The sequence below is a fragment of the Balearica regulorum genome, chromosome 11 (genome assembly GCF_011004875.1).
Source record: "Balearica regulorum gibbericeps isolate bBalReg1 chromosome 11, bBalReg1.pri, whole genome shotgun sequence".
In the NCBI taxonomy this organism is placed as follows: domain Eukaryota; kingdom Metazoa; phylum Chordata; class Aves; order Gruiformes; family Gruidae; genus Balearica; species Balearica regulorum.
In genome coordinates, this window is record NC_046194.1 from 9,382,563 (window position 1) to 9,408,941 (window position 26,379).

At 49.4% G+C, this 26,379-nt stretch overlaps 1 protein-coding gene across 1 annotated transcript in view; it reads left to right on the top strand.

Moving 5' to 3' along the window:
• HS6ST2 (heparan sulfate 6-O-sulfotransferase 2) overlaps positions 1–17,177 on the top strand; it is a 133,077-nt gene extending 115,900 nt beyond the window's left edge. The window contains exon 2 of the mRNA XM_075763181.1: positions 14,229–17,177. Coding sequence (XP_075619296.1) covers positions 14,229–14,931 — 703 coding nt within the window. The 3' untranslated portion in view covers positions 14,932–17,177. The remainder of the gene's footprint in view (positions 1–14,228) is intronic.
• Positions 17,178–26,379: the final 9,202 nt, after the last annotated feature.

Here is a 26,379-nt window from a genome sequence, read left to right on the forward strand (position 1 = left end):
CCCCTCCACATTGTGTGACACATGTGATGATGTTCCCCTGTGTGGCTCCTGGTTCTTGAATTATATTTTATTTTTTATAAGGAGGGGGGGAATAAACACATGAAAGTGCAAATCTGGTCATAGGTACTGTTTTTTGGCAGGATGGTAGACCAGCGAGGATGAATGGAAAAGGTGCTGGCTTTGGTCCTCTCTCATCCCCCGGTGATGTGGTGCTTGGCGCTGATGGGTCCTGAGGGGTTGCGATGGTTCAGATGGGAAGGGGAGACACGGTGGATGCAGGACTTGAAGCTTACTGATTGGTGAACTGTAAATTTGAGCTGGAAAATGTGGCTGTACTGTAAAATTCAGGACACCATCTGTTTCATTGCTTGCTTGCAGTAACATTTGTACTTGATAATTAAAATGTCACACACATTTTTAGCCAGAATAATCCATGGAGGAGTAGAACTGTGTCTTCTGAAAATCATTCAAGAGAAGCTTGCAGATACGAATGATGCTGTTTTGAACCATTTCCTGCTGAGGAGTTTTGCCTTTTTTATTTTGCTTGTTGTTTGGGTTTTTTTGTCTGGCCAAGGGTTCAAAGTGCTGTCTGTTGGGTTAGCTGTCTGCTTGGTGCGCTGTGGATGGTGAGCGCTGGGACGCTCAGCCCCACCGAGCACCAGGCTCAGGGCTGAAGGACCACAGCAAGAAGCTGCTCAGAGAAAGGTCATGTCTTGACCCGTGCTTGTGTTACCTTCACTGCGAGAGAGCCAGAGCAAAAGGCAAAGCAAGCAGGGCTGTTCGTGGGCGGTGGAATTGAGTGATTTGTTTGGCACAGCAATGCCAGCCCTCAGCCTTTCAGCTGGTGCAGAGGGGAGCTGGGCTGCTTTCCTTGCCTAACCCAGGTTGATGCTTCTCTTTGCGGTGGCCTTGATCCAGCTGCCAATTTGGCTGAAGTTTGCATCATGGCACTGAAAAGATGCAAAAATCGAATTTGCTTTTGGCTGTTCTAAAATAGGATTTTGAATTTCTTAATGCTACAGATTAATTAACGATATAGGAGGCATTTGAAATCCATAAACACGCAGTGTGTCCTAGCTGGTATCTGTGCTGAATATGCAGTCACTGACCCCCAGGAAAGCACCTGATGAGGCTTTGCCAGCTCAGTGTCTGGTTCCCAGGCATGTCACACACTTGGACTGTGTAGACAGTCCTCTGAGCACAACGTGACGGACACGTACCTGGTTTGGTCCAGGGTTGTATGAGAGGCATTTTCCATAAACGTGGCTTTCTAAGGGCATCGGCCTAACTAATTCCGACTAAGTAAAATATGCTTTTGTTAAATGTATGGGGTGGAGCTAGCAGACATGGGAAGCAGGATGTTCTGTGCATCTTGTAGGGTTGGCAAAGCCTTGGTTGCTTAGCTGATGTGAAACCCCTCTCAGCTGAGCTTTGACACAACAAATACATCTACGGAGTTTTATAAGAAATGCACTCTGCTCTTCCATGAAAATTTTAAATCCAGTTATGTCAGCTATGTATGAATGAGATTTTTAAAATCCTGGTCTGCTGGGAGACATTTGAAACTCACAGCTTTACGGTGCATCGGTGTGTGCTATCAGTAACTAGTCAAGATTAAAGATGAAGTCTGCGGAGGAACTGCAGTGAGTACTAAAGAAATGCACTCCAGCCAGCGAGGTGCTTTCTGGGCTGTCTCCTGGCTTAAATCAAACATTTTGATGACATCCCAGCATCCACGCAGACCTTCTTGTACGTCAGGATGTATCCTTGCAGGATCAGGTCCTGTGCTTCTGCCAGGAGACTGTATTGTAATGTGTGAGAGAGGGTTTAAAATATTCTAATTGTCTGCTATGAAATTACAGTTTTGTTCCCTGGAGTAGAAAAGTGAGTTTAAATCATTAACGCCACAAGTCTCAGTGATGATTACGGAAATGTTTGCAAGTGACTTAATCAGTATAGTTTGTCTGAGTGGCCCATTTTAATATTATTGCACTGATTAAGTTTTCTTAGCTAATATGTGTTTCATTTCCAATTCAATTAAATGAGAATCCCCTTCCATTACATGATATTACTGAAGTGCCCTAGTGGGGCAGGAGCACACTTGGTATTTTCAATTGATACAGATTTCTTCATTATACAGTCTCATGGTGCTAAATGAAATCAATGAAAGCTGAAATTAAAATTGTGGCAAGTTGCAGCTGTAAATACGTCGTCCGTTCCTCAGTCCCTCTTTTAGCAGTAGGCTGAGAATATATCAGTATCAGTTCATTAATTACATTTCAAAGACATTTTCAATAGATGCATGCCTTTGACAAAATTTTAGAAAGCCTGGGAAGGATTTTCCTTGGATTTCTGTGTGCCGAATGATTATGACAAGCAAAATATAACTTGGATTAATGTGCCTTTTTTGTACGCCATATATCCTCGCTTTAGCTTTTAAAAGCACTTCCGTGTAACCTATTGTGGGATATATTAACTGGCATACAGAAGATTATCTGCAAATGGCTTGTGAAGGAATTAACATCAGCCTTAACATTTTTTCACGTGAGTCAAACCTCCTCCTTTTATGTATTATTGAAGAGAATTGATTGAGCTCTGATATAGTAACAAATGATTTTATAAATAACTTTCTGGAGTTAATTCCCCATTGTGGGATATGCAGAGCTCTTGGAGCTGAGAATATGATCTTTTTCTTGAGAGCTCCAAGATTTCTCCAGAGTTGAGGCAGGGATGTTCAATAGTACGTACTTTCATGTACGATGGGGTCGGGAGGTGTGTTACTACGATTCAAGCAGTGATTAGAAAACCACATCGAGTGCTCAGGAAATACAATAAATCACAACTTCTAAATACACATTCATCCATTCATAAAGAAGACAAATGTATGTGTCGAGCTGAGACGGGAGCCCTCTGCACCCTTTCACTTCTAGATCGTATTAATAACAAAACTTGCCAGTGAAGTGCACAGGGTTCAGAAAACTTGTGCATCACGTGCACCAGCCAGCGTGCGCCCTTTGGGTGGCTGCTGGGTGGCAGGACAAGTGTCCCAGGGGACGTCGGGCAGGTTCGGCGCAGCCGCCCCTGTCTCACGTTTCTGCTTTTGTGCTGCTCCACGCGGCCGCGCGTTCAGCTCGTGCCCTCCGCTTGCACGCTCAGGGCACAGCAGAGGCTGTCTGAAGTATTTGGTTTATTAAATTATTAAAAGTATTTTCATCTGGTCAGAGAGTATGTGGCTTAGCGCATTTAAGACGTAGCTAAAATATATATGGATATAAAGATAAAGCTTTTTTTCTTTAATATATGCTTTTTATAAACAAGAGCCTGGATTTTTTTTTTTTTTTAAGAATATAATAAATATTTTAGCATAGTTATTCTGGCTCCATAAGTGCAATGAAAATGTTAGCCTTGGCATATCAATCGTGCTTTACAGATGACTGTAATTTCCTGAATGTCAAAACTCCAAATTTTTCTACTAAGCAAACTTTTCAGTGGCAAAATAGATTGCCTCCATAATATATCACTGTGTGCAAGAAAAAATGAAATCTTTATGTACTGTATTATGAATCAATGAGGCATTAAGATTCTTGGAAGGGTGAGTGGACTCTGGAAAATGAAAAACTGCCACTATTCCCTCTCTGTAAACCGCTGCTTATAGAGTGTAGGCTTTGTAAACCTCTATCTTTGCCGCCACAGAAATATCAGTTACAAGTTGAAACCAATTCCTGCAACGGCATTTAGATAGGGTAAATACTGTTGTAAATATCTGATTTATAGCAACATCCTGTGGTTATTCACTAGCTCTTTTGCAGTGGCCTCCTTTTCGCTTTGGGAGGTCTGCCGTGCTTTTTAATGAATCCGTAGGAGCTCTGTGAATGGGGAGGTGCTGTACCGTGCCTGGAAGATGCTGCGTGCCACGGCCCCAGGAGACGTGAGCTCCGGGACACAGGGGTGGTTCCTCAAGCCAGGAGTAGGAAGGTACTCCTGGTGCTCTGTGGGCTTCAGAGCTTGATTTTTCAAAAGGCATCGCTCATACCTTGACTTTTCCTAGGGTGCATTAAAGGCAAAATTCAGCTCTGCGTCCTGTTTTGTAAGGGATAATCTCCCCAGCAAGAAAGGCACTTGCCAAAGCCAAGACCTTGCGCGCTGATGAGGCCAGCATCACAAATCCAGCGTCACCTGTACTGCAGCTCATCATCTAACAAGAAGGAAGTATGGCACACTCTTACGTTGATGCTCCTCTGCCTCCTCCTCCCTCCCGGCCTTGGGTTTTACCTCCCATGTGCAGCTCGGGGATCTTGGCGCCACTGCTGCCCTCCATCCACACCTCCCATCGTATAATTAAGTTAATGAGGTGGGAAGCTTTGCTGCTCTGGGCAGGTTGTGGTGGGAGATGGGTGTTTCCAAAGGGTGGTTCAGTCCTTTTCCCAGTAGGTCGGGTGGGTGAGACAGGTCCGGGCCCCTCTGCCCAGCGTTGCCACCCTTTCCCGTGCCAGACTCCGGGATGGAGGCGGTGGATTCGGGACTGGCTCCAGCGACTGAGTCACTCTTCTGTTTGCTGAGTCTCAAAATGGAAACTTGCTTCTCTTTTTATGCACCACTAAAAAAAAAATAAGTAAAAAAGGCCACTGTTCTTGCTAAATTGGTTGTGAGCAAGAGTATCCTGCAGAGATCTTAATAATACAGGCAATTATGAAATTAATACCACTCTGGCAAATCTGCAGGGCAGCTCTCCCCTCTGCAGGCAATGCTGTGGACAATTAGTTTGTGCGTGAGGGTAGCTGGGAGCATGTTAGTGTGTGAGGCTGCATATTTTTTACTTATTTAAAGCCTTATTTTCATTATCTTTGTGTGCATGTGCCATGCCTGCACATATTTGAACATGTATCTTGAGCTGCAAAATCTTAAATCACTGCCACCTTCTGTGCCTGAATTGCTTCTTTTTTTGCAGATCTTTCCTATTTGATAATTTCATGGGCAACGATGGGCTGGTGTAATTGCCGTTCTTGCAAATCCAACTCCTTTTTATGGGTTCCTCTGGCACTTTTCTCCTGCTGCCGTTGCTGTGGGTAGGCTGCTGGCTTCCTACCCCCACGATTAGTGTTTCTAGACAAAACATCTCTATGATTCATTGGGTGCTGATAGAAGTGAAAACATAATGATTACTTAGAGGAAATGTAAATTTACATTTGCTAACAGCTTTAATTCACAGTTCTGAAATACTTATCTCCTTTCCTCCCAGGCCCTTGTTCCGAGCTAATACATGATTCTCCTGTGCCACCCTGAGACCCAGAGTACAGGAATACAGTCTGCGTGCTTGTAGTTTTGCTTCTGTTTGTTGCTCCTCCTTGTCCTTCTCTCCCTCCCCATAATCTTTATATTTCACTTCTTTAATGAAGAAGTCATTTGTTCCTCTAGATTTTGCCATACTTTTAATTTTGGATGAGGTGGAGCTGGAAGTTTAGTTTAATTGAAATGATTGACTGAGAAGAGGTCTCAGAGGGACAAGGAGGACCCAGCCCTGGGTCTGTTTGCTTGGCAGGAGCTGCGCTGAGGCCATTGGGGAGAGGGGAGGAGAAGGGAGCAGACCTGCTCCGATAACCCTGCTCCGTGCTCGCCTCCTTGCAAGCGCTGCGACCACAGCACGGAAGGACCTGGTGTGGGCAGCCGGACTGCATGGAGGAAGCTATGCAGCCTCCACGGGACGCGGGGCATGAGATCTTCTCCCTGAAGCTCCTGGGGAGCGTGACAGCCCCCCTTGCTCCTCTGCCGCTCAGAAATGCCCTTGCCCTTGTCTGCGGGGCCGGGAGGGCCGGGAGCAAAGAGGAGCACTGCGGGAAGCCCACGGGTGATGCTTCTTGGCTGCTGCCATTGCCATCCACATCACTGATGCGAAGCATCTGGGACCAATCTGGAGTAGATGCAAACATTTGATTCCCAGCACTGCCTCAGTGAGCTTGCCAAATATTTTGGCCTCCTCTCTGCGAGCTCTGCTGCAGGAGCACCTCTCAGCAGGGAAGAGGTATTCCCATTTCGGGGGGGGGGGGTTCCCACGCGTGCATGGTTGAGGCAGGAGAGGCTGTCACCAGGATGCTCACCCCTGTCCTTTTAATTGTGTCCCTAGGTGACAAAGTTTGTTAAGAATCAGGATGAGTCACAGTAGTAAATGAACGTTTTGCCTCTCTCTGAGCGATCTCCAAACAGATGCCTGCCTCCAACAAATAAGGCAGCAGGGGTATTTCTCTTGGAGAAACAATTTGCGGTATTAGCAAATCAAATTCTCAGTGGGCCACTCTTGATGGGAATTAACCTCACCTACCGGGAGTGAGGCGCTCTCGGTACCTGGTGTGGCGTAATTGAGTTTGACTTCTCGTAGAGACGTGGTGGGCATGATTGATCGGCGGGGAGACCCTCTGCCGAAGGTTAAAATCCATCGGCAGCTTTGGAGCCGCGCAGGGAGGGTTTCTGAGAGCAGAGCAAGAAATGCAAGACTCGTGCCGGTCGTGTTCCTGACCTTCCATCATTGTCTGCGACTTTGCTGTCAAATTATCCCGAGCAGAGACGTCTCAGGAGTGGTGTGGGATGAGGGAGGAGCGCAGGAGCCTGCCTGCGGCAGAGTTTCAGTTCACTGCTGGGAGCGGTGGAGGGGACGGGATCTCGTACCCGTGCATGGGGCCACCGTGTAGGGGCTTCTTCCTCTGCTCGGATGAGCTGTGTAAGAGAAGTTGCCATCGTAAAAAAACCCCCAAATTGCTCAGCTTTTAAAAGAATGAGTATGTGACTACTCTTTTATAAATGAGCTCTGTGGATTTTTATTCAGCGGCATGAGCGGTTTATGGGGAGGGTGGGAAGGACACTGATCGTCCTTGTGCTGCTCGCCAGTTCTGGTGATTGTGCATTGTTTCTGGTGCTGAAGCACCAACCCTATGATTATTTTTCTTTTTTCAGTAACGCAGTCCTTAATCCTTTGCATCATATGCAGAATCTCTGCTGCAGGGTTTTCGTTCATTTTATTTTTCTGCTGGACGTGGTACCTATCTGGTCTGTCCCTTTGTCCCTGCCCCTTCAGAGGGAACTTTCCTTTCAAAATCTCCAACCTCACCTGGAACATAACTTGGTTTCACATTGCCCTGTTAATGTACCATAAAGTCCATAGACTGGGAGGAAAAAAAATCCCCCAGAATAAGAAACATTCCCAAATTTCTCTTCCTCCCCCATCTCCACCCAAAGAGATGGAGACACTTGTGTAAAATTGCGTCCCATTCATTGCACAAACCCGTCTGCAGCTCCAAACCGTCCTAGCCAGGCTTGCCATCTGGATGAGCTTGACCTACATACAAACCAGTATGCTTGAGCCAGCTTCAAGGGTAGCCTTAGTTTTGCTGGGTGCATGGGACTGCCCCAGGACGTTCCCTGGAAATCATAGCTGTGCTTCCTCAGCTGTGTGCCCGAGCTGTATTTTCCTGGGATAGTTTGCCCCCGGGCACAGTCGGAGGGGCAGGTCGGGATGTTCCTGGAGCTGCGGTGCTCCCTGTGCACAGGCTGTAGGTTTCTCACCCTCTGTAGCCCACAGAGCCTTTCTTGCCACAGCCTCGTTTCTTAGCAGAAATGGGAAAAGGTCACTCAGTCCCTCACCTACTGATCCATACGCTAATGGATGTAATGGTGAGTGGATGTTTAGCTTTCAGCTTCCCTCTCCAGCTCCTTACCTCATAGCTCCATAAAGCCAAGCTCGGGTTTCCAGGCTGAAGGCCTGGCAGCTGCCAGCACCTGACCTCCAGCCTTCCTCTACCTCAACGAGCAATTAAACAGCGCAGCAGCCTCTGTCCTCTGGCAGGGATTGATACTCCTCTGCTCTGGCACCAGCGGGAGTTTTGACCCAAAGGAGCTCAGACATGCACACCTGGAGCCAGCCCTGGTTGTGGTCCTCATGGAGATGGTAACCCTTTGGACCCCACAGCAGCTGCTTAGAGCCTCTCCGTCAGGGTTGGGTGCCCTGGGAGCAAGTCCAAGAGTTAAAGCCGCTAGACAAGAGTTTCCTGGTGAGCCCTTTGCCACTGGCACGCAGCCCGCTGCTCTCAGGCCCTCAGCATGGATGCTCAGCTGCTGATGGTCCGTTTTGCCAGGGGGGCTGTGGCAGAGCAAAGAGGAGCCCCTGTCTCTCTTCATCACCTGGGTTGTTGCTGCTTTGCAGTCCTGTTTTGCAGAGCCAGGGCAGTTGGGTTGGGATGAGACACGCTTTTATTTTACTTCGGGAGGTTCTGACCCATTTTGAAGCTTAAACAAAGTCACCCTTCCCTCACCCCACTTGGGCAGAGCAGCTCTGCACGTGGTGAACCTCCTGAGCACCGTGGCGTGGGTAGCTGCATATCTCTTCCCTGGCAGCTTCTCCAGGCTCTGAAGTCTCTGGCTTTACTCAGTGCTGTCATCCCCTGGGGTTTCACACCTCCTCACTTTGACTTCAATTTCGTTTTGTTTTTTTTTCTTTAATGTTGCTTTTAGAAACTCGCTAAAAGGATGGTTTCTTTAAAAAAAATCATTAGATTGGAAAAAAGGATCCTCGTTCAGCCCCTGTGCTGGGCAATGGTGGGGAAGGGACTGGCACAGATGCACTATGTGACCACAGAATTATCCTTCAAAGCGAGCAGATGGCTCAGTCTCAATAAACCCCTTAGAGAAATTCATTAAGATCTTTGAGGTTTCAGTTTGCTTTGTATTTTTTCCAGGGGCTGCTCTGGGCTGAGGAACCGGAGAGCTAAAACCAGGTCCATCCACTGACAGCACACATTTCTTGGTCCCTTTCAATAAAAGACATTTCATCTTAGCAAAAGTCATCTCATAGCAAAAATTTCAGACAGGGGCTTGTGCTGTCCCCCCAACCATGACACGCGTCACTCCCGTGTTGAGCACATCTCTGGGATGCTGACCTGGGGCAGCAGCACTCGTGCAGGAGGAGGAGGAGAGAGCATCTTCGTGACCATGCAGGTTATTAAAGTGCCCTGGGACCAGCCACGGGGCATTCGCTTGGCAGCACTGCCGCCCCAGAGATGGGGCCCGTGCCGGGCCAGTCAGAGGGAGCTGCGGTTCAGGCCCATGGGTGACATGTGGCTTTCCTGGCACCACAGTGATGCTGGGACAGCGTGGCAGCTGGCGTGCCGGGAGGATGCAGCGTGAGGGCTGGCGTTGCTGTGGCTGTGCGACGCCGAGCACATCTCTCCTCTCTCCATCCCTGGCTTCCAGCACGTCACCCTGACTGTCTCTGCCATTTTCCCATTTTTCTTGTCCACCCGTGAGTAGAAGTGTCAAAGCACCAAGAAAGCCCAGCTTTCACGCCCCAGCAGACGATGCAAGCCATTAGCTGGGTGTTTATCTGAGGGGAGCTTCTGACCTTTCCTGAGCTCCTCTGCAGTAATGGATCATGTGCAAATAATTCACGGCTCCTGAAAACGCTCTGGCTTCAACCTCGCAGTGACATGATCAGCAGAGCAGGTGATGCAGCATGGGGGGCAAACTCAACATCGCGGACTGTTCGGTCCCTATGTTCCTCAGGGAATAGCTGTGCATGGGCAGATACCAAGAGCAAGTGACTGTCACACCATCTCACATTCCTGATGGCTCCAGGGTCAACCTACTTTGTGAGTTGCCTGCAAGCTCCTTTTGTTCTCCACTTCATAGGCATCCAGCTCAACTTTATTAGAAAACCCGTGTTTCTGAGGAGTGCAGCTCTTTAAGTCGGAGGGATGATTCACAGTAAAGTTTGAGCTCTACCTGCAAACATGTTGTCTCGGGCTCTGAAGCACAAGCTTCAAGGAATGGGCAAGAGCTCAACGCCCCCTTGTTAAGATAGCAGAAAGAACAAGCTGTTACGTACAGAGCTAAAAATAATTGCAAAGCTTTGAGTTTTCCTCCCAGTTGCAGCAGAAGGATGCTCTAAGCGCTGATGGCCGAATCCATCTCTGGCATGGCTCTGACTTGACGATGCATTAAAGCTTTTGTGACTTTTTGAAGCTCAGTTCAGATAAAGGCAGAGCAGCGCGGCTGCTTTTCTGGAGCCACCGTGATTTCCAACTTGGATGAGAGTGGCTTGAGGCAAACCCAAAAGCTGGTGTTCCCAAAAGGGACGGTACCTTTTTCAGTAGAATTTTAACAGAGAAACTTCAGAAGGGGAGAAACACACAAAATCGCTGAGATTGGCCCAGCAGCTGACAAAGCATCTCTGTAAGTTGTGTCTTGAAAGCAGGATTCATCTGGGAAACGATGACATGGTATAAACAAGAAGTACGGCTGGTGTGCAGGGAGCTGTGCTCAGGCCAGGTAGTGCATGGGCTCTATCTGGGGCGTCCCTGCCGATGGCCTGGCTTCCGGAGTGTGAGGTGCTGGAGGGAGCCCAGAGACCTCCACGCTCCCTGCAGAGTCCAGTGACCATTTTCACTCAGCCTCCTCTCCGCGGTCTCCCTCGACTGCGGCGTTTCCCCCTGACAGGCACTGATGGAGACATCTGCCCAGCTGAGCCTGCCGGCCACCTGGGACGATGGTGATCCGTTATGACATGGTTTCTTCCACCAACACACAAGTTTTTATTCATTCTTTTGTTTTTACAACAGCAGCCAAGGGAGGTGCTTTGTCACTGCCTGTGACCAAAGAGCACAAAGGGAGAGCAGCTGAAGAGTTTGAGCTATGATAAAATGCTCGCTGTATCGATCTTGGCTCAGGATTTGTTTTCCTTCTTGCATTAACTCCCCATCGATTGCTGTGATGACCTTAGAGCGTACCGTTTGGTTGGCCTTCTCCCTCAGCCAGCAGCACCCCCATGCCCGCACCCCACTCCCCTCCCAGCCTCACCGAACCGCTGATGGGCCAGGTCATACAAGGTGCTCTGGGGAAAGCAGAGCTTTGCTTTTGCCTCCTCGGTCATCAGAGGTTTGCCGCTATATGTTAGTTACTATGGTTAGTATAGAGGTTAGTGCTGTATGGCGTTAACTTGTTATTGCTTTGGGGTTGGGTCATTATTTTAGCACAGCATCCCAATAAACTAGATCTGGGGGTGAGGAGTCCTGGCAGGAGTTAAAGGGGCTTGGGTTTGCCCCAGAGATGCTCCGTTTCCCCGTGTTGGGGACCCCAACAAGGCTGTGTCGTGGTGTACAAGAGTGACTGGGGTCAGCTCCTGCTCGTCGGAGTGGCTGGTTGGAGTGGTGATGCTGGTGGAAAGCCCTTTGTCCTGTTGGGTTCTCCAGCACAGCCAGAGAGCTGCTGAGATGACAGAGTGAAGCTCTTCCCATCTGTGGTGGGTCGACCCTGGCTGGGGGCCAGGTACCCACCAGAGCCGCTCTGTCACTCCCCTCCTTAACTAGACAGGGGAGAAAAAGTACAACGAAAAGCTTATGGGTCGAGATAAGGACAGGGAGAGATCACTCACTAATTATCGTCACGAGCAAAACAGACCGAACTTAGAGAGGGAATTCATCTAATTTATTACTAAGCAGAACAGAGTAGAAGAATGAGAAATAAAACCAAATCTTAAAACACCTCCCCCCACCCCTCCCATCTTCCCGGGCTCAACTTCACTCCCGGCTTCAACCTCCACCCCCCCAGCGGCACAGGGGGACGGGGAATGGGGGTTACGGTCAGTTCATCACACGGTGTTTCTGCTGCTTCTTCATCCTCAGGGGGAGGACTCCTCTCATCGTTCCCCTGCTCCAGCATGGAGTCCCTCTCACGGGAGACAGTCTTTCACGAACTTCTCCAACGTGAGTCTCTCCCACGGGCTACAGTCCTTCACGAACTTCTCCAGCATGGGTCTCTCCCACAGGGTGCAGACCTTCAGGAGCAAACTGCTCCAGCGTGGATCCCCCACAGGGTCACAAGTCCTGTCAGCAAACCTGCTCTGGCGTGGGCTCCTCTCTCCACGGGTCCATAGGTCCTGCCAGGAGCTTGCTCCAGCGCGGGCTTCCCACGGGGTCACAGCCTCCTTCAGGTGTCTCCACCTGCTCCGGCATGGGGTCCTCCACGGGCTGCAGGTGGAATCGCTACACCCCCTCATCCTCCCTCCATGGGCTGCAGGGGGACAGCCTGCTTCACCATGGTCTTCACCACGGGCTGCAGGGGAATCTTGCTCCGGCGCCTGGAGCACCTCCTCCCCCTCCTTCTGCACTGACCTTGGTGTCTGCAGAGTTTCTTACATCTTCTCACTCCTCTCTCTGGCTGCAAAAGCGCTCTCTAGCTGGTTTTTTTCCTTCTTAAATATGTTATTACAGAGCCGCTGATTGGCTTGGCCTTGGCCAGCGGCAGGTCTGTCTTGGAGCCGGCTGGCATTGGCTCTGTCAGACACAGGGGAAGCTTCTAGCAGCTTCTCACAGAAGCCACCCCTGTACCCCCCCACCCCCGCTACCAAAACCTTGCCATGCAAACCCAACACACCATCTTTGCAAGGGACAGTGTGAGGCTGGTGGCTGCCGCTCCGGGTGCATGATGTGAAAGTCAGCTTCGTCCTTGCTCCCTCTTAACTCCAGCTTTCGCGGTGAAATCATTTAATGACACTTTTGGAGAAAAGTACCTTCCTCTGGGTTGTGGCAGGGGTTTTGGCTCCCTTCACCTGTGTGAATCTGTGGCCAAAGGCCCTGGAGCCGGGGGGATGGCAGCAGCGCCCAGGTGAGCATGGGGACAGTGATAGTGCTGACTGCGGTGTCCAGGCTCTCTGAGCGTGAGGTGCCGTTGTGTCCGGCCACCGATGCTGTGCTGGGCTCCTTGGCTTTATTTGGTTTTCCAAGTTTATTGTACTTTCTATTTATTTCATTATTTATGAGCTTGGATGCTTTAAATGGGAAGAGGAATGGCGACTCTCCAGGTTTCCTTTCCCCTCTGCTGTTGGATGCTTTCTGTGCTTGTGATTCACTTTTAGTCCACCCGGAGACAATTTTCTGTAAAACATTGACATCTAGTGGTTTTTCTACTGCAGGAAACGATATGGAACAAAAGATTGACTGCGAGGTGGCCAGTTGTGATGCCACTCGGGAAAGCAAATGAATGTCCCTTCTCCTCCTTGCGCAGCACTGAGGACGTGGCGATTGCACCCCGGGGATCAGGGCTCCTGGGTACATGCACCGCTGTGTCCTCGTCCTGGAGAAGTTGCCTTCCCTGGCAGGACAATATACTTGTTGAGCTACTTCAATTCTATTTGCTTAAGCAGATCACTGCTATCCTGACAGCGTACCTCCAACATCATCACTGAGATCGTGGTCATGTTAAAGGAGGTGTGAAGAGCTCAGTGTGTATGGCTTCAGGCTGCTGACAGTGGGCAGCGTGGATATTAGTGCGTGACCCAGAATAATCTCTTAATGCTATATGTAAGGTTGAGCTTGCGGCTTCCCCAGCTGGCAGCCTGACGGGGTTCCCTGCAGCAGCGTGGCCCCTGCGTGTGCCACCCTCCTGTTGATCCAAACCAAAGCCAGCACCTCCATGGAAATGTTTTCTCTCAGAAAATACTGTAATGCATCCTTTAATTTCCTGTTACTACCCACTTATCTCTCCTCTCTCATTGTTGTAGTCCTGTATCAGGTGAAGGCAGGAGGATAAAACAGGGTTTGTACGGGCTTTTCCCAGGTCCTCATTTCAGTGCGAGCGTGTTGGGGCTTCTGGGCACATCCCATTTATCTGGTCAGGGAAAGGAAATATCTTGTAGGAAATGTCTTCCTCAGAGGAGTAACGCTGCACTGGCGCTCGTGCAGCTGAGACCCACGTCTGCTCACCAGGAAAGGTGGCACGAGCAACTTTTTGCAGACTATGTAAACTTTTCAGTCCAGCTCTATTGTACAAGGAAAATAAAAGAGCCAGAGCTACCTGTGCCCTCCTTGGGTTGAGGCTTCCAGCCTGGGAGATGTTTTGATTTTTCTCCCAAGGTCTGGCAGAGCATCAGTGAGGCACCCAGCAGGAGCACGTTGCCACGTGGGCAACTGCACAGAGGGAAATTTGGGGTTCCCTTCCTCCTCTGCAGAGGCAAAACTCGTTAAGCACAGCCAGACGTGTGCAGGTAGATATAACCCTTCCTGCTCCCCCCTGGGAGCTTTCAGCCCTCCTTCACCCTGCAGAGGTGAGCACGCAGAGGAGCACTCCGCAGCTGGGCTCCTGAAAGCCTCTTAAGTGCATCTCCAGGTTTCTATTGATTTTGAACATTAATGCGCTGTGTGCTGGAGACATACGGGACTAAATGCTCTGCCTTCCTCTCCCCTTGGCAGGAATTTCTACTATATCACCATTCTGCGTGACCCCGTCTCCCGATACCTGAGCGAATGGCGCCACGTCCAGCGAGGAGCGACGTGGAAGGCGTCCCTGCATGTCTGCGACGGCCGGTCCCCAACCACCGAGGAGCTGCCCAGCTGCTACACGGGGGACGACTGGTCAGGCTGTTCCTTGCAGGAGTTCATGGATTGCCCCTACAACCTCGCCAACAACCGCCAGGTCCGCATGCTGTCCGACCTCAGCCTGGTGGGATGCTACAACCTGTCGGTCATGCCTGAGGAGCAGAGAAATAAGGTCCTGCTAGACAGTGCCAAGGAGAACCTGAAGCGGATGGCCTTCTTTGGCCTGACCGAATTTCAGCGGAAGACTCAGTATCTCTTTGAGAAGACTTTCAACATGAACTTCATCTCGCCATTCACGCAGTACAATAGCACAAGGGCCTCCAGCGTGGAGATAGACGAGCAGACTCAGCAGCGCATCGAGGCCCTCAATTTTTTAGACATGGAATTGTACGATTATGCAAAAGACCTGTTTTTGCAGCGGTACCAGTACATGCGGCAGAAGGAGCACCAGGAAGCGCGGCGGAAACGCCAGGAGCAGCGCAAGATCCTGAGGGCGAAGCAAGCGCACCTGAGAGAGCAGGGCGAGAACAGCTCCAGCACTGACTACATAGGGAACGTGGAGCGGTGGCGGCGGTAGTGGGGGGGGGACACGCCGGACACCAAAAGCGAAGCAGAACCCGACCCAACCTGCAAATCGGTGACGAGGGAGCAGTCCAAACAAATTACGCTTCTCCAGGGTTTGAAGCAAAAAGAGGTTAAAATGTTGCCTTTGCAGTTGCCTTTCCAGTAAATGTTGTACTGTATGTGGAACACTTAATCTTAGCGTGTAATTAAATTGTCCTTTTTAGGTTTGTTGGATTATTTATGAAATACAGGAGCCAAGTAGACTCATCGGAAGTGGTTGCTTGGACATTTATTTAAAAGAAAAGAAAAAAAAAAAAAAACAACCCTCCGTAAATTAGTTATGAGTACAAAATGGGATGCTGGAAAATGTTTATGATGCTCGGCTGAAATCTATCTGGGAAGCAAACTCATTTCCTAATAATGAGCATTTAGCATACTCTCACAATACAGTATATGAGCAAAACCTTTTCCCTTTGATTTTATCTTAATTTTATTTTAATAATGTGTTTTCAGGGGCACCAACTGCTTATGATATTTACCAAGTTAATGAATGGATGATGAAGGGAACAATAAAGGTCTAGAAACAATATTGACTAGTTTTATGTATAATATTGGCTTTTAAAAGGAATAGAAGTAATTTCTCTAGTTATATAAATATTTAAAATTTTAAACTTTTTCTACCTACTGCTGTTTAGAGTTTTAAGCTTGGTCTATCTCATATTAAAAAAAAAAAGAAAAAAAAAAAAGACATACATACTTTTCTGAACTCAATGCCAATGTTAAAGACACTGTTTCCAGAATTTTTCAGGGCAGTATGATTTTAAACGTTCTGGAAAAGTTACAGCACATCTTCATGTTTCATAAAGCGTTTTCCAAATTATAATCTTGTGACAGTGTCTAATTTTAAGTCTTTCTTACCCATTAGAATACATAATGCTGAATTTATCATTCCTTAATAATTGGTGGTATAAACTAGATTAAATTATGTTGCAGATATTTGTGTAGTGTCTTTAAAAAGTCATAAAACTCTCTAATCCCAGCAATATTATGAAGAGAATTGCTCAACGGAAGTAGATTTACACTTGAATTAGGATTTACTTCCAGTAAATCTTTGCTACACCAGATAAGAACAGAGCTTTTCTTTTTCCTACACTCTTGAGCCCTTCTTAGCGATGACAGATGAGCGATGACTAAAAATGACGGAAACCAATTTTACCATAGCCATAGTTATACAGGACGGGAAGGTTGCATGGTGCGGGGGATGCAGCAGCCCGCTCCCGAGCAGGCTTTGCTGGGGCGCAGGCTGCGGAGCTGGAGCTGCACCGGGCTCACCCGCAGCCCTTCAGCCTCACCCAGACCGACCGGGAGAGGAGACGGGGCGGGAGGTGCGAGGGGCTCCTATAAATCTCTATGCAAAAATAAAAAATAAAAAAAAACCACCTCTGCAAGGCTGGGGCTTTACATTCAGCAAGTTCAGAAATTTTGTACGTAGCTTGCAGCGCTCCTGAGTTTGGCACGAAATGGCGATCTCGGTGTGGGTGTGCGGTGATGGAGGCACCCGAAAAGGGCGATATTCTCCCGATCCACGCAATGCTTACAAGGCTCACTTGCACTATTGCCTTTCGCCTGTAACATTCTATACACCAAGAGGGCAGGGGGGCATAAAATGCAGCAGAAGGCTTTAAAAACATCTTACAGCTCCATGCCTAAGTTACCTGAAAGTTGTTTTACATCCGATGTTGTATTGCAACCCGGGGGGCAGCAGTCCTGCCGGGGGCAAGCGGAGAGCAAAGCAGCAGCAAACCAATACCCTGCGTTAGCAGCTTAGAAAAGAGAATAACTTCATGTACAGCAATTATTATTTTTTTTTAATGAGATCTGCAGTTGCCAATATGATGTCTCGGTTGTATTTTGGTTTTTACAGGGGAAAATAGTTCGCTCTTAAAACTGAAAGGCACTGCTGTAAACAGGACTTAACCGTGGGTGAGCTGGAGGGCCTGTTGCAGAAGGTGCATTTTGTTTTTATGCTGTGGTGTGCATGGTTTACAGAGACTAGTTGCATTTTCTTTGTGTATACTGTTTATTGTATATAGGGGATGTACGAATATAAGGATACTGTTTTGTCATAACCATATCAAATTCTACTGATTTCCACTGTAGACGCTGTCTTATTGTGTAGATTTACAGGCCGATCCACTGACTTTGATTGTGTAATTTAACAATAGAACTGATAAATAAAATTTAACTACAGTCTTCTGATTTTCATGTGATTATTTCTTTATCTGATGATGTGTTGGGAATTGTGCAGTTCAGAATGAACGGTAATTTTGACACATGTGAAATAGCAATTGACAGGCAAGTATATGAGTTTAAAAACATAGCTTTTCTGAAAGTGTATTTCAACTACAGCTTTCAAGGGCAAAGCCACTTTGGACTGTCTTTGGTTTGGGAGTTGTTGCAGAGTTGACTGCTTTTCTGAGCGGTCCTCCTCAGAAAAACAAGCTGTGGTTTCTGCTGATTTTAAATATGATTGTCAATGGTCTGCGGCATTGTTACGGGATTTTTCCTATGTATGTGTGTGTTTGCGTATGATTTTTTTTTTTCCTTTACATGATACTTTCTGGTTTTGCTTCAGAGGATGCTGCCTAGCCACTGACTTCCAGTGCATCCTGCTGTATCCTTTCCTGGGACATGTTAAAACACAAAAAAGCTAAATCAGGCTTAGACACAAAAGCAGGCGAGAATGAACTGAGCGTAATGCCTCAGATCAACTGGAAGAGATGCTTTTTTACAGTTTGGATGGAGGCATTTTGTCCTTGGTGGCTATAAAAGATCCGCAGGCTTGCAGGGCTTGCAGTGGGGCAGTAGACCCCACAGTGTCCGTAGGAGGCCTTGCCTTGACCTAGTCAAGTTCTCCTGTGAGGCCAGAGGTGCCCTTCATCTTTGTGGTGGGTCAGCCCTGGCTGGAGACCGGGTGCCCCCCAAAGCCGCTCTGTCACCCCAGGTGCCCCCCAAAGCTGCTCTATCACTGCCCTCCTCAGCTGGGCAGGGGAGAGGAAATAGAACGAAAGGCTTGTGGGTCCAGATAAGGACAGGGAGAGATCACTCACCAATTACCGTCACGGGCAAAACAGACTCGACTTGGGGAAATTAGTTTAATTTATTACCAATCAAATCAGAGTAGGGTAATGAGAAATAAAAACTAAATCTTAAAATACCTTCATGCCAGCCCTCCCTTCTTAGAATCACAGAATGGTTTGGGTTGGAAGGGACGTCAAAGATCTAGTTCCAACTCCCCTGCCACGGGCAGGGACACCCTCCACTAGCCCAGGTTGCCCAAAGCCCCATCCAACCTGGCCTTGGCCTTCCCAGGCTCAACTTCACTCCCGGTTTCTCTCCCTCCTCCCCCCAGTGGCACAGGGGGACGGGGAATGGGGGTTGTGGTCAGTTCATCACACGGTGTTTCTGCCACTCCTTGCTCCTCAGGGGGAGGACTCCTCACACTCCTCCCCTGCTCCAGCGTGGGGTCCCTCTCACAGGAGACAGTCCTCCATGAACTTCTCCAACGTGAGTCCTTCCCATGGGCTACAGTTCTTCACCAGCTGCTCCAGCGTGGGTCCCCCACGGGGTGCAGACCTTCAGGAACAGACTGCTCCAGCGTGGGTCCCCCATGGGGCCACAGGTCCTGCCAGCAAACCTGCTGCAGCGTGGGCTTCCCACAGGGTCACAGCCTCCTGCGGGCATCCACCTGCTCCAGTGTGGGGTCCTCCAGGGGCTGCAGGTGGTTATCTGCTCCAGCATCATCCTCCATGGGCTGCAGAGGACAGCCTGCCTCACCATGGCAAGATGCTTCCCTGCAACTAAAAAAGCACCCAGCAGTGAAGTCTGGTGTAAAACCAGTTGGGATTGCCTTTTGAGAGGAGTACTTTGAGAGTTGAGAAAACTCTTTTACTGCAGGAGAGGAAGGATAGAGAAGTGGGGGGGGGGGGGGGGGCGTGTTTGGACAAACTTCAGAAAGCTGAGGAGCTACAGCAGTGAATCAAGTAGCACTCAAACCCTCTGGTAGGTTTTGAGAGGTCTGGGTAGAGACCTAGAGACCTAGACGTGGTCTCTACCGAAGTTAAGCAAACTCCTCTGAGCACCAAGATGTCTCTTAAGTTTCCACAAAACGGGGATGTCAGCAACACCGGTGCCGCCAGCATCAGCCCAGGGCGAGTGGTGGAGGTGGCGGCTGCTCTGTAGCAAGAATATGTCACATTAAAGGGAACGGGTTGATTCACCTCGCCCTCCAGAAGACTGGAAAGCCGATAGCTGTGAAACCTGCATGGCCTTGCAAAGCACGGCATTTGGGACTAATAGTTTGGGACTAAAACTTACCTAAAGGGTACCCAGTACATGAGGTTGTTGGAAGTGAACCACTCAGTTTTGTGTCAATGAACTTTGCAACCTCTTTATATGATACATTTTAGTATGCTGTAATACATGTTTGCTTCCAATTAGGTAATTTTTGAGTAAAAATGAACTAATGGGCTTGCTTCTTCATGTAATTTTTAAAATTTGCACATTATCTAAAAAGATCAGAGCTGTGAACGAGCCCTGACAGATACCAGTGCAATTGCCGTTTCAGCTCATGAGATCATTGAGAAAAAGAGAAGAAAAGCTGATACATCTCCTCTCTTTCAGCCAGAAATATCAGATAATTGAGGGAACCTGTCAAACTAACACAAGCCTTCGGCCGCAGACCTGGACTGCCAGGCTGGCCCACGTGCTCCCGGGGAGGCACAGGGAGCAGCTCCGGGTGGAGAGGTCATCTTTATGGAGACGTCTTCTGCAGGAGAAATATTTTCCGAGCAGGTGATCGATTTAAATCTTTCACTTACTAAAAATATCCCTGTCTTTATTTGGGCAGAGCTGGGGACGATTCGGTTATTGCTGGGCTCTGCCGGGGTGGCAGCGTGTGGGAGGAGAAAAGCGGAGAGTCCTTCCCACCGCGTGCGGGAATGGGGATGCTGGGACGTGGGATCTCCTTTCTCCAGGGGGGATGGGGCAATGGCAAACCAAGTCGTGATCCAAACAAAGGTGGGATCCGGGCTCTGGAGGCAGCCGGCACCGTCTGTCCTTCCCTCCCCACTGCCAGCCACGGCTCCTGCGCGGCGGGGAGGAACAGCCTGCGCAAAACCTTCCTGAGCAAATAGCGCAACATCTGAACTCTTGCCTACGAAATTCAATTCTGGATTTCCTAAAGCAATCTGCCTGTTCCACCAGCCTCATCAGGGAAGAGTGTAATTTCATTTAATCCATTTCTTGAGTTCAGAGTCAACCGCATTGCCATCATGCTAATATCGCTGCTCTGCTATCTCTAGAGACGGAGTGACGAGTTTAGACCTGAAATCGAATTTGGCTCTAAGCTTCAAGAGGATCTATCAGCCAAATTACCCGTGGTCTCTACCCAGAAGCTTTGTCATGCAGTTTAGCTCTGCGAGGATGCGTTAGGCCAGGCAGGTGAGGTTATATCGCTTTTTGTTTGGGGAGCAATGAAATGCTGAAACAATATATATGCAAAGCAATCAAAATATTTATAGTGAGGGCTGAGTGCTCATTTTCAGGACAACTGCTGCCTTTTGGTACTCGCAGCTTTTTGAATTTGTATCTTCCCTCATAGGACTGCAAATAAGGTTTTCACTTGCAAGGATGTTCACCAGTTGTTGATATAAACCTCTACATAAACTATATAAACTGTAGAGGTTTATGTCAAGTATATGTATTTTCTGATGGGCACTCATGGACAGAGAGCTGCAAACCACTCCTGGCACAACATTCACTTGAGCCCTCGTTCTCCTAATGAGGTCTCAGCTCCACAGCATAAATTTGGTGGCCAGTGGCACAACACTTGTTTTGCCAGTAAATAGTAAATTTTCTGGTAAACGAAGTTTGGGAATGATGGGAGCTATAGTGAGGAGGGATAAGTTCAAGGGATGTTTAGGCCAAATGGAAGGTGACATTTCAGAACAGCTGTCTATCTCAGCTCACTTCTATTATTGTTTCCCCTTTGAAATAACATTCTTCTTTTAAGTACTATCTTTAAATTGTAAGGGCAATATGTAACAAGTTGAAATGATCCACAAGCTGAATTTAACCTTTAATTTCAAGTCAAATGGTTTAGCCTGGCCCAGGATGGAAATGTTATGACCTTTTCCTTTCAAAAACCCTATAAATATAAGCTGCTTTTTTTTGGGTGGGCTGCAGCTCATTGTGAGCCCTGGAGTAGTTTCCCAGGGAAGGAAGGATGCTCTGGATTTTCCAGCGGGGCCTCCACCCCTGTCCCTGCAGCAGGAGCTGCTGCTCTGTGGCTGCGAGGGGACACGGAGCCCCAAGGGGTCTCTGTCCCCCTTTGCAATCGATGCCTGGTGCTCCGTATAGCAACAGCTCTGTAATGTTATTAATATTAGGTGAAGCACGTGGAAAGTATTATTTCACACAATATAAGCAGGTGGATAGGGGGGTTATGCCACGCGGGAGATGTGTGCTCCACAGGGGGAGACTGGGAATTTCCCCTCTGGGCATGGCAAGCTGGGAAGCGTATTAATAGACATCATTACATTAGAATAATTGCTGTGGAATCAGCAAGCGCGTATATAATCTTTAATGCCTGGGAAATCTCACACAGTTTCAAAATAATTAAAAGTGGGATTAATCTAGATGCCAGACAACGCCTGCCTAATTACTAATGAATAAAGCTGTCTGAATGGCTGCAGCACCCTCAGCAGCATCAGCTGCTCCAGCACTTTGAAGTCAATCCCCTATTAACTGCGAGAAGGCAGGGGCCCCTCTCCGCAGGCTGCGACTTTCACTCCTGCCGGGGTGAGAGCCCACCCGGCCCCGTCACCTGCCGGGGATGCTCTGGGGAGACGCTGCTTTGGGGCTGGGGGTACGGGGTGCGTGGGGCTCTGGGACCAGCCCGTCCCTCCTGGAGCATCTGCGGTTGTGCAGACACGCTCTGTGTGTGGCTGGGGGGCTGACCCCAGGACAGCCCCACAGCAGGGATTTCAGGGTAAAGGGGTGCAGAAAGTGGTTACGTGGCTGGGTGAGAAACTTCAGCTGGGTGTCCAGCACCTCTGAGCAGCAGGACCCGTGTAAAACGTGCCCACTGGGAAGACGATCTGTCTCCATGCTTTGAGCAGTACTGTTTGGCAGACCTGACTTTTATCTGTCACCTTTTCATTCCTCAGCAACATTGGGAAAACTCTGGAGCCCTTTGGAGCCCCTACAGCCTAAATAGACGTCCCCTTCACCGAGCGCTGCACAAACCCCAAATCAATGCAGCTCTTGCTGTTGCAGCGTTGTGCCATGCTCACCGTGGCAGCAGGGATTTGCTGCAGCTTCTCTGCTCCGGCAGGCGGCAGCGGCCCGTGCAATCGCTGTAACGCACAGCCGTGCACCAGCCCACGCCGCTGCCTCCCACCCCGAACAGCAGCAGGGTGAAACCCCGCTGTGGCGTCCCGCATCTGGCAGCCTGGGCCGGGCAGGGACCTCTGCTCCCCTTGGGCAGCTTTATGGTTTTATGAGGCTGTAAATGTACAAAGAACCAAAATCCTCCCTGCAGTGAAGGTGCTGCGATGCGCATCCCGGCTGAGCCCTGCTGATCTCGGGGACCCGCTGGCACGGCTGGGACGTGCTGGCTGTGTGTCACCAGGCCAGTGGCATGCCAGGGTCAGGATGCCCATGGTGCCGGTGGGTAGAAGCCACCACGTACTGATCATCCCCATGTGCCCCCCTCTGTGGTCCCCAGTGTGCCCCACGGTTGTACCGCTAGAGCTGTTTGCAGAGACCAGCCACAGATTTACAGTCATAACTGGGATTTTTGCATTTTCTTGAGAACTGCTGCACTTGGAGTAACTCCTGCTGTTTGGATTGAAGGTCAATGTTACAAACTCCCCTTTCCTCTGTTCCCAGTGCTGGGGGTATTGCGATGCCGGGGGGGTTAACCCGGGCTGCTGCTGCTTCTGGGAAGTGCATTTGCTGCTGCCGTTGCCCCTTAGAGGTTTTTTATGGGCATGTATTTATTTTGATGCAGTAGAAAAGTACATCATCCGCCTCGTAGTTCAAGATGGGCTAATTGCTCAGGTGGACAGATGAATGCAGTGAGTCCTTCTGGCTCAGGGGTGGCTCTGAGGCCCTCAGCTCCCTTTCGCTCAGCCACCGTCTCACTTTTTCAAATGGCAGCTCCGAATACCTACAGATGAAAGAGAGGTAACTGGCAAACAAGTTTCTCTGATCTCTCTTTACAAGCGGCTCTTTACCCTGGAGAGATGGGTGGTAGATGTTGGAAAAGAGTGTTCTGTATCAGGTCAAAATTGTTGCACACCAAGGATTCACAAGCAACCCTGTCCTCCTTGCAATGGGCACAGCAGGTACCACTCGCGTTGCAAAATCCCTGATGGCCCCAGAGTGAAGGAGCATGTTGGGCTTCTGCAAAGAAGCAGCTCCTGAGATGCTGGGGCTAGTGAAGCTTGAGGTTTTTAGAAGAGCATGCATTGGTTACCATCAGTTTGGGAGCTGCAGTTGGAGCTCTGCAGCTCAGGCTGATGGCACCGAGCACCGGGGCTCACGGGGGAGTACCTGTATGAGCAGAAGTGGTGGCCCCATCCCGCCTCTGCCAAGTTCAGGGCTGCCTTTTGCCATCGAGGGGCTGGTCTCATTGCCTGCACGTAGCTGCAGCTCTGTGGGCTTGGGCAGCCAAAAAGTGGGGTGCTCTTTGACTCTTAAGGGGTGAGGACTGGGCTCGCAGAGGGGATGGAGGTGGAGAGGGTCTGGAGCTGGGGTGAAAAGCTGCGCCGTCCTCTCTGGAAAGGAGAAGGTGGAGACAGGGGAGCAGGGAGGCTGTGCAAGCCAGCATTTCACCCCTGATTAAAGAATATAAAGCTGAATTTGATGCTGTGCAAAATTAATGGGGCTGCATTGTTTATTTATATATTAAAAAGTTACAGGTGCTTCCTGGGAGTAATGAATTCTGAATAAAAAGCAGTGATATGCTAAATTTTTAAAATATAGAAAAATGTATTCTTACAGTACAAATGTATGGGAATAATGAGGAGGGAATCGCAGAACTGTTTCTCTCAGGTCCTGCACTCCGGTGTCCGAATTTGCACGTGGAGGACTCACACCTGGAGGTAGCCCAGGCGGTGCCAGGTACTGTCAGATGTCTCCCTACAGCCGGTGCGGTGCCCACTCTGTCCTTGGCAGGCGTCAAAGCCAAGAGGTGGCACATGGGCGGTTATTGCCAAGAGGAATGGTGGAGAGCTCTTCCCCTCACTGAGGAGCCCGGGATGTGACCATCACCCTGGAAGACACTGCGGGTTAGTGAGCCACGAGCGTGCTAGTCTCCTCCTCAGCAGGGCACGCACGGGAGCAGGGACCCGCCGTGTGCCAGTGCGGAGCGGCAGCACCGGGACTGCTCAGGGCAGGCGAGTGGGGACACAGAGAAGGACGATGTCCATGGTGGGTCCTTGTCACAGCTCCGTGCCCCTCTGCCCTGCCATGCTTTGGGCAGCACCACTGCATTTCGGCTGCCTCCGTACTGGGGTTGCTCACAGTGTCCCTGCATGGCTCAGGGATGCCACAGGCACTGGGCTCTGCCAAAATAATGCTGGCTGCTGGGGCCGATGCGGCATGCTGGGGAGGCAGAGCCGTTGCCAAAGCAGTTAGAAGGGACAAGGTTTCCAACAGCAGCTTTCCCAAGCAGTCACAGATTTCACGGCAGCAAGAACAAGACTGTTCCCTTCTGCCATGTCCTCAAGCTCTGTCGTGGAGACAACACAAATTAAAATTAATGATGTCCTGCCTTCCTCCAGTGCCCTTCAGAGCACATTACGCACTGCAGCTGCCTGGCTGGCCGCGCTGATGGCGTGCGTGGGGCTGGCTCTGCGGGGATGCCACGGTGCTGTTGACTCACGTGCGCCACGGTGCAGCTTCCCCTCACCACCGGGTCACACTATTGCAATGCATCTTTCTTTCCTTCCTTCCTTCCTTCCTTCCTTCCTTCCTTCCTTCCTTCCTTCCTTCCTTCCTTCCTTCCTTCCTTCCTGCCTTCCTTCCTTCCTTCCTTCCTTCCTTCCTTCCTTCCTTCCTTCCCTTCTATGGCCTTGCTGAGAAAATGCTGCATCAGCGTGTGCAAAGTGCTGCCTGCAGAATTTTAACTCCCTCCCAGGGCCTTTCAGGATGTCGCTGCCCGTCTGGAGGGAGTCATGCTGGCTCTTTGTCAAACATCACATTGATTTTAAAATTACTTTGATGGCTCTTTAAGGCAGCACACTTTTTGTGGCCCTCTGCATTTGTCAGAGCTGATCTCTCTCTTTTCCCAGTGGCAGGGCAGAGGGACAGCATTATCTGGTCTGACTGCATTGATTTTCTGAGAGTGGAGGGTCAGATTTTGGATGGGGAGAAGGAAATCAGAACTGCAATGTCTGACTCAATTTTCCCCCAGCGGTGCTCAGCTCTTGAGCAGGATGGGGCTCGCTGAACGCACTACGCCAGCAGATTTTCTTCCGAGCCACCTGGGTGGTGGACAAGACATCGCTGCCTGGGCTAGAGACTTACAAGGCACAGACCATGAGCTGTGATAAAAGGGGATTGGGGCCCGCACACTCCTGCCTGCTAGTTCTTTGCTAAAGCTGGCAGCCCATGCGCTAAATCTGAACCCAACAAGCCCATTTGACCTGGCTGCTTTTCTATCGCTTCTGCACAAAAATGAAACACAAACCAAAGACTGCAGAGGCAACACTAGAAATGAAGATCTAAAGGTGACTCATTCTGTCACCTTCTGCAGGCTGCAGAACAGCCTTTCCTTGAGGATAAATACAATCTCTGTATCTGTACACTCAGCTGTTAATACTGTAAATGATGTACAATGTTTTTCAGATTATTGAATCATTGCTGTCAGTAGAACAAGCAGCTCAAGCGGGCTGCCAAGGCAGGAGATGAAAGAAATCATTAATTTTACGTTACTGGTTCATGCACAAATTTCTGAGCGGGAGTGATTAACTGCTGGAACAAGCCACCAAGAGGAGCGGGGGATTCTCCAGTTCATTCAGTCTCCAGATGAGGGCTGGCTGCCGTTCTGCAAGGGATGCTTTTGCCAGACAAAGTTGTTGGACTCCGTGCAAGTGCAACCGGCTGAACCGTGGTGGGAGCCCACCACGTGCAGGGGAACAGTGGAGACGATCTAATCATCTCAGCCACCCTTAGCAGTTGTGACATGCTCTTAAAAACGTCCTGCTGTTAATACAAGTTCTGAATATTCATGGGTCAGTTCATTCTGACCCTTTAAAGAAATATCTTTCAGCTGGCACCAGCCACTGGGCTAACGATGCTGTCCCCTGTGCCTCCAGGGATGCTGCAGTACACACTGCCTCCATCCCCTGCAGCGCTCAGTGGGATGCTGTGCGGGGGCCATTCCATGCAC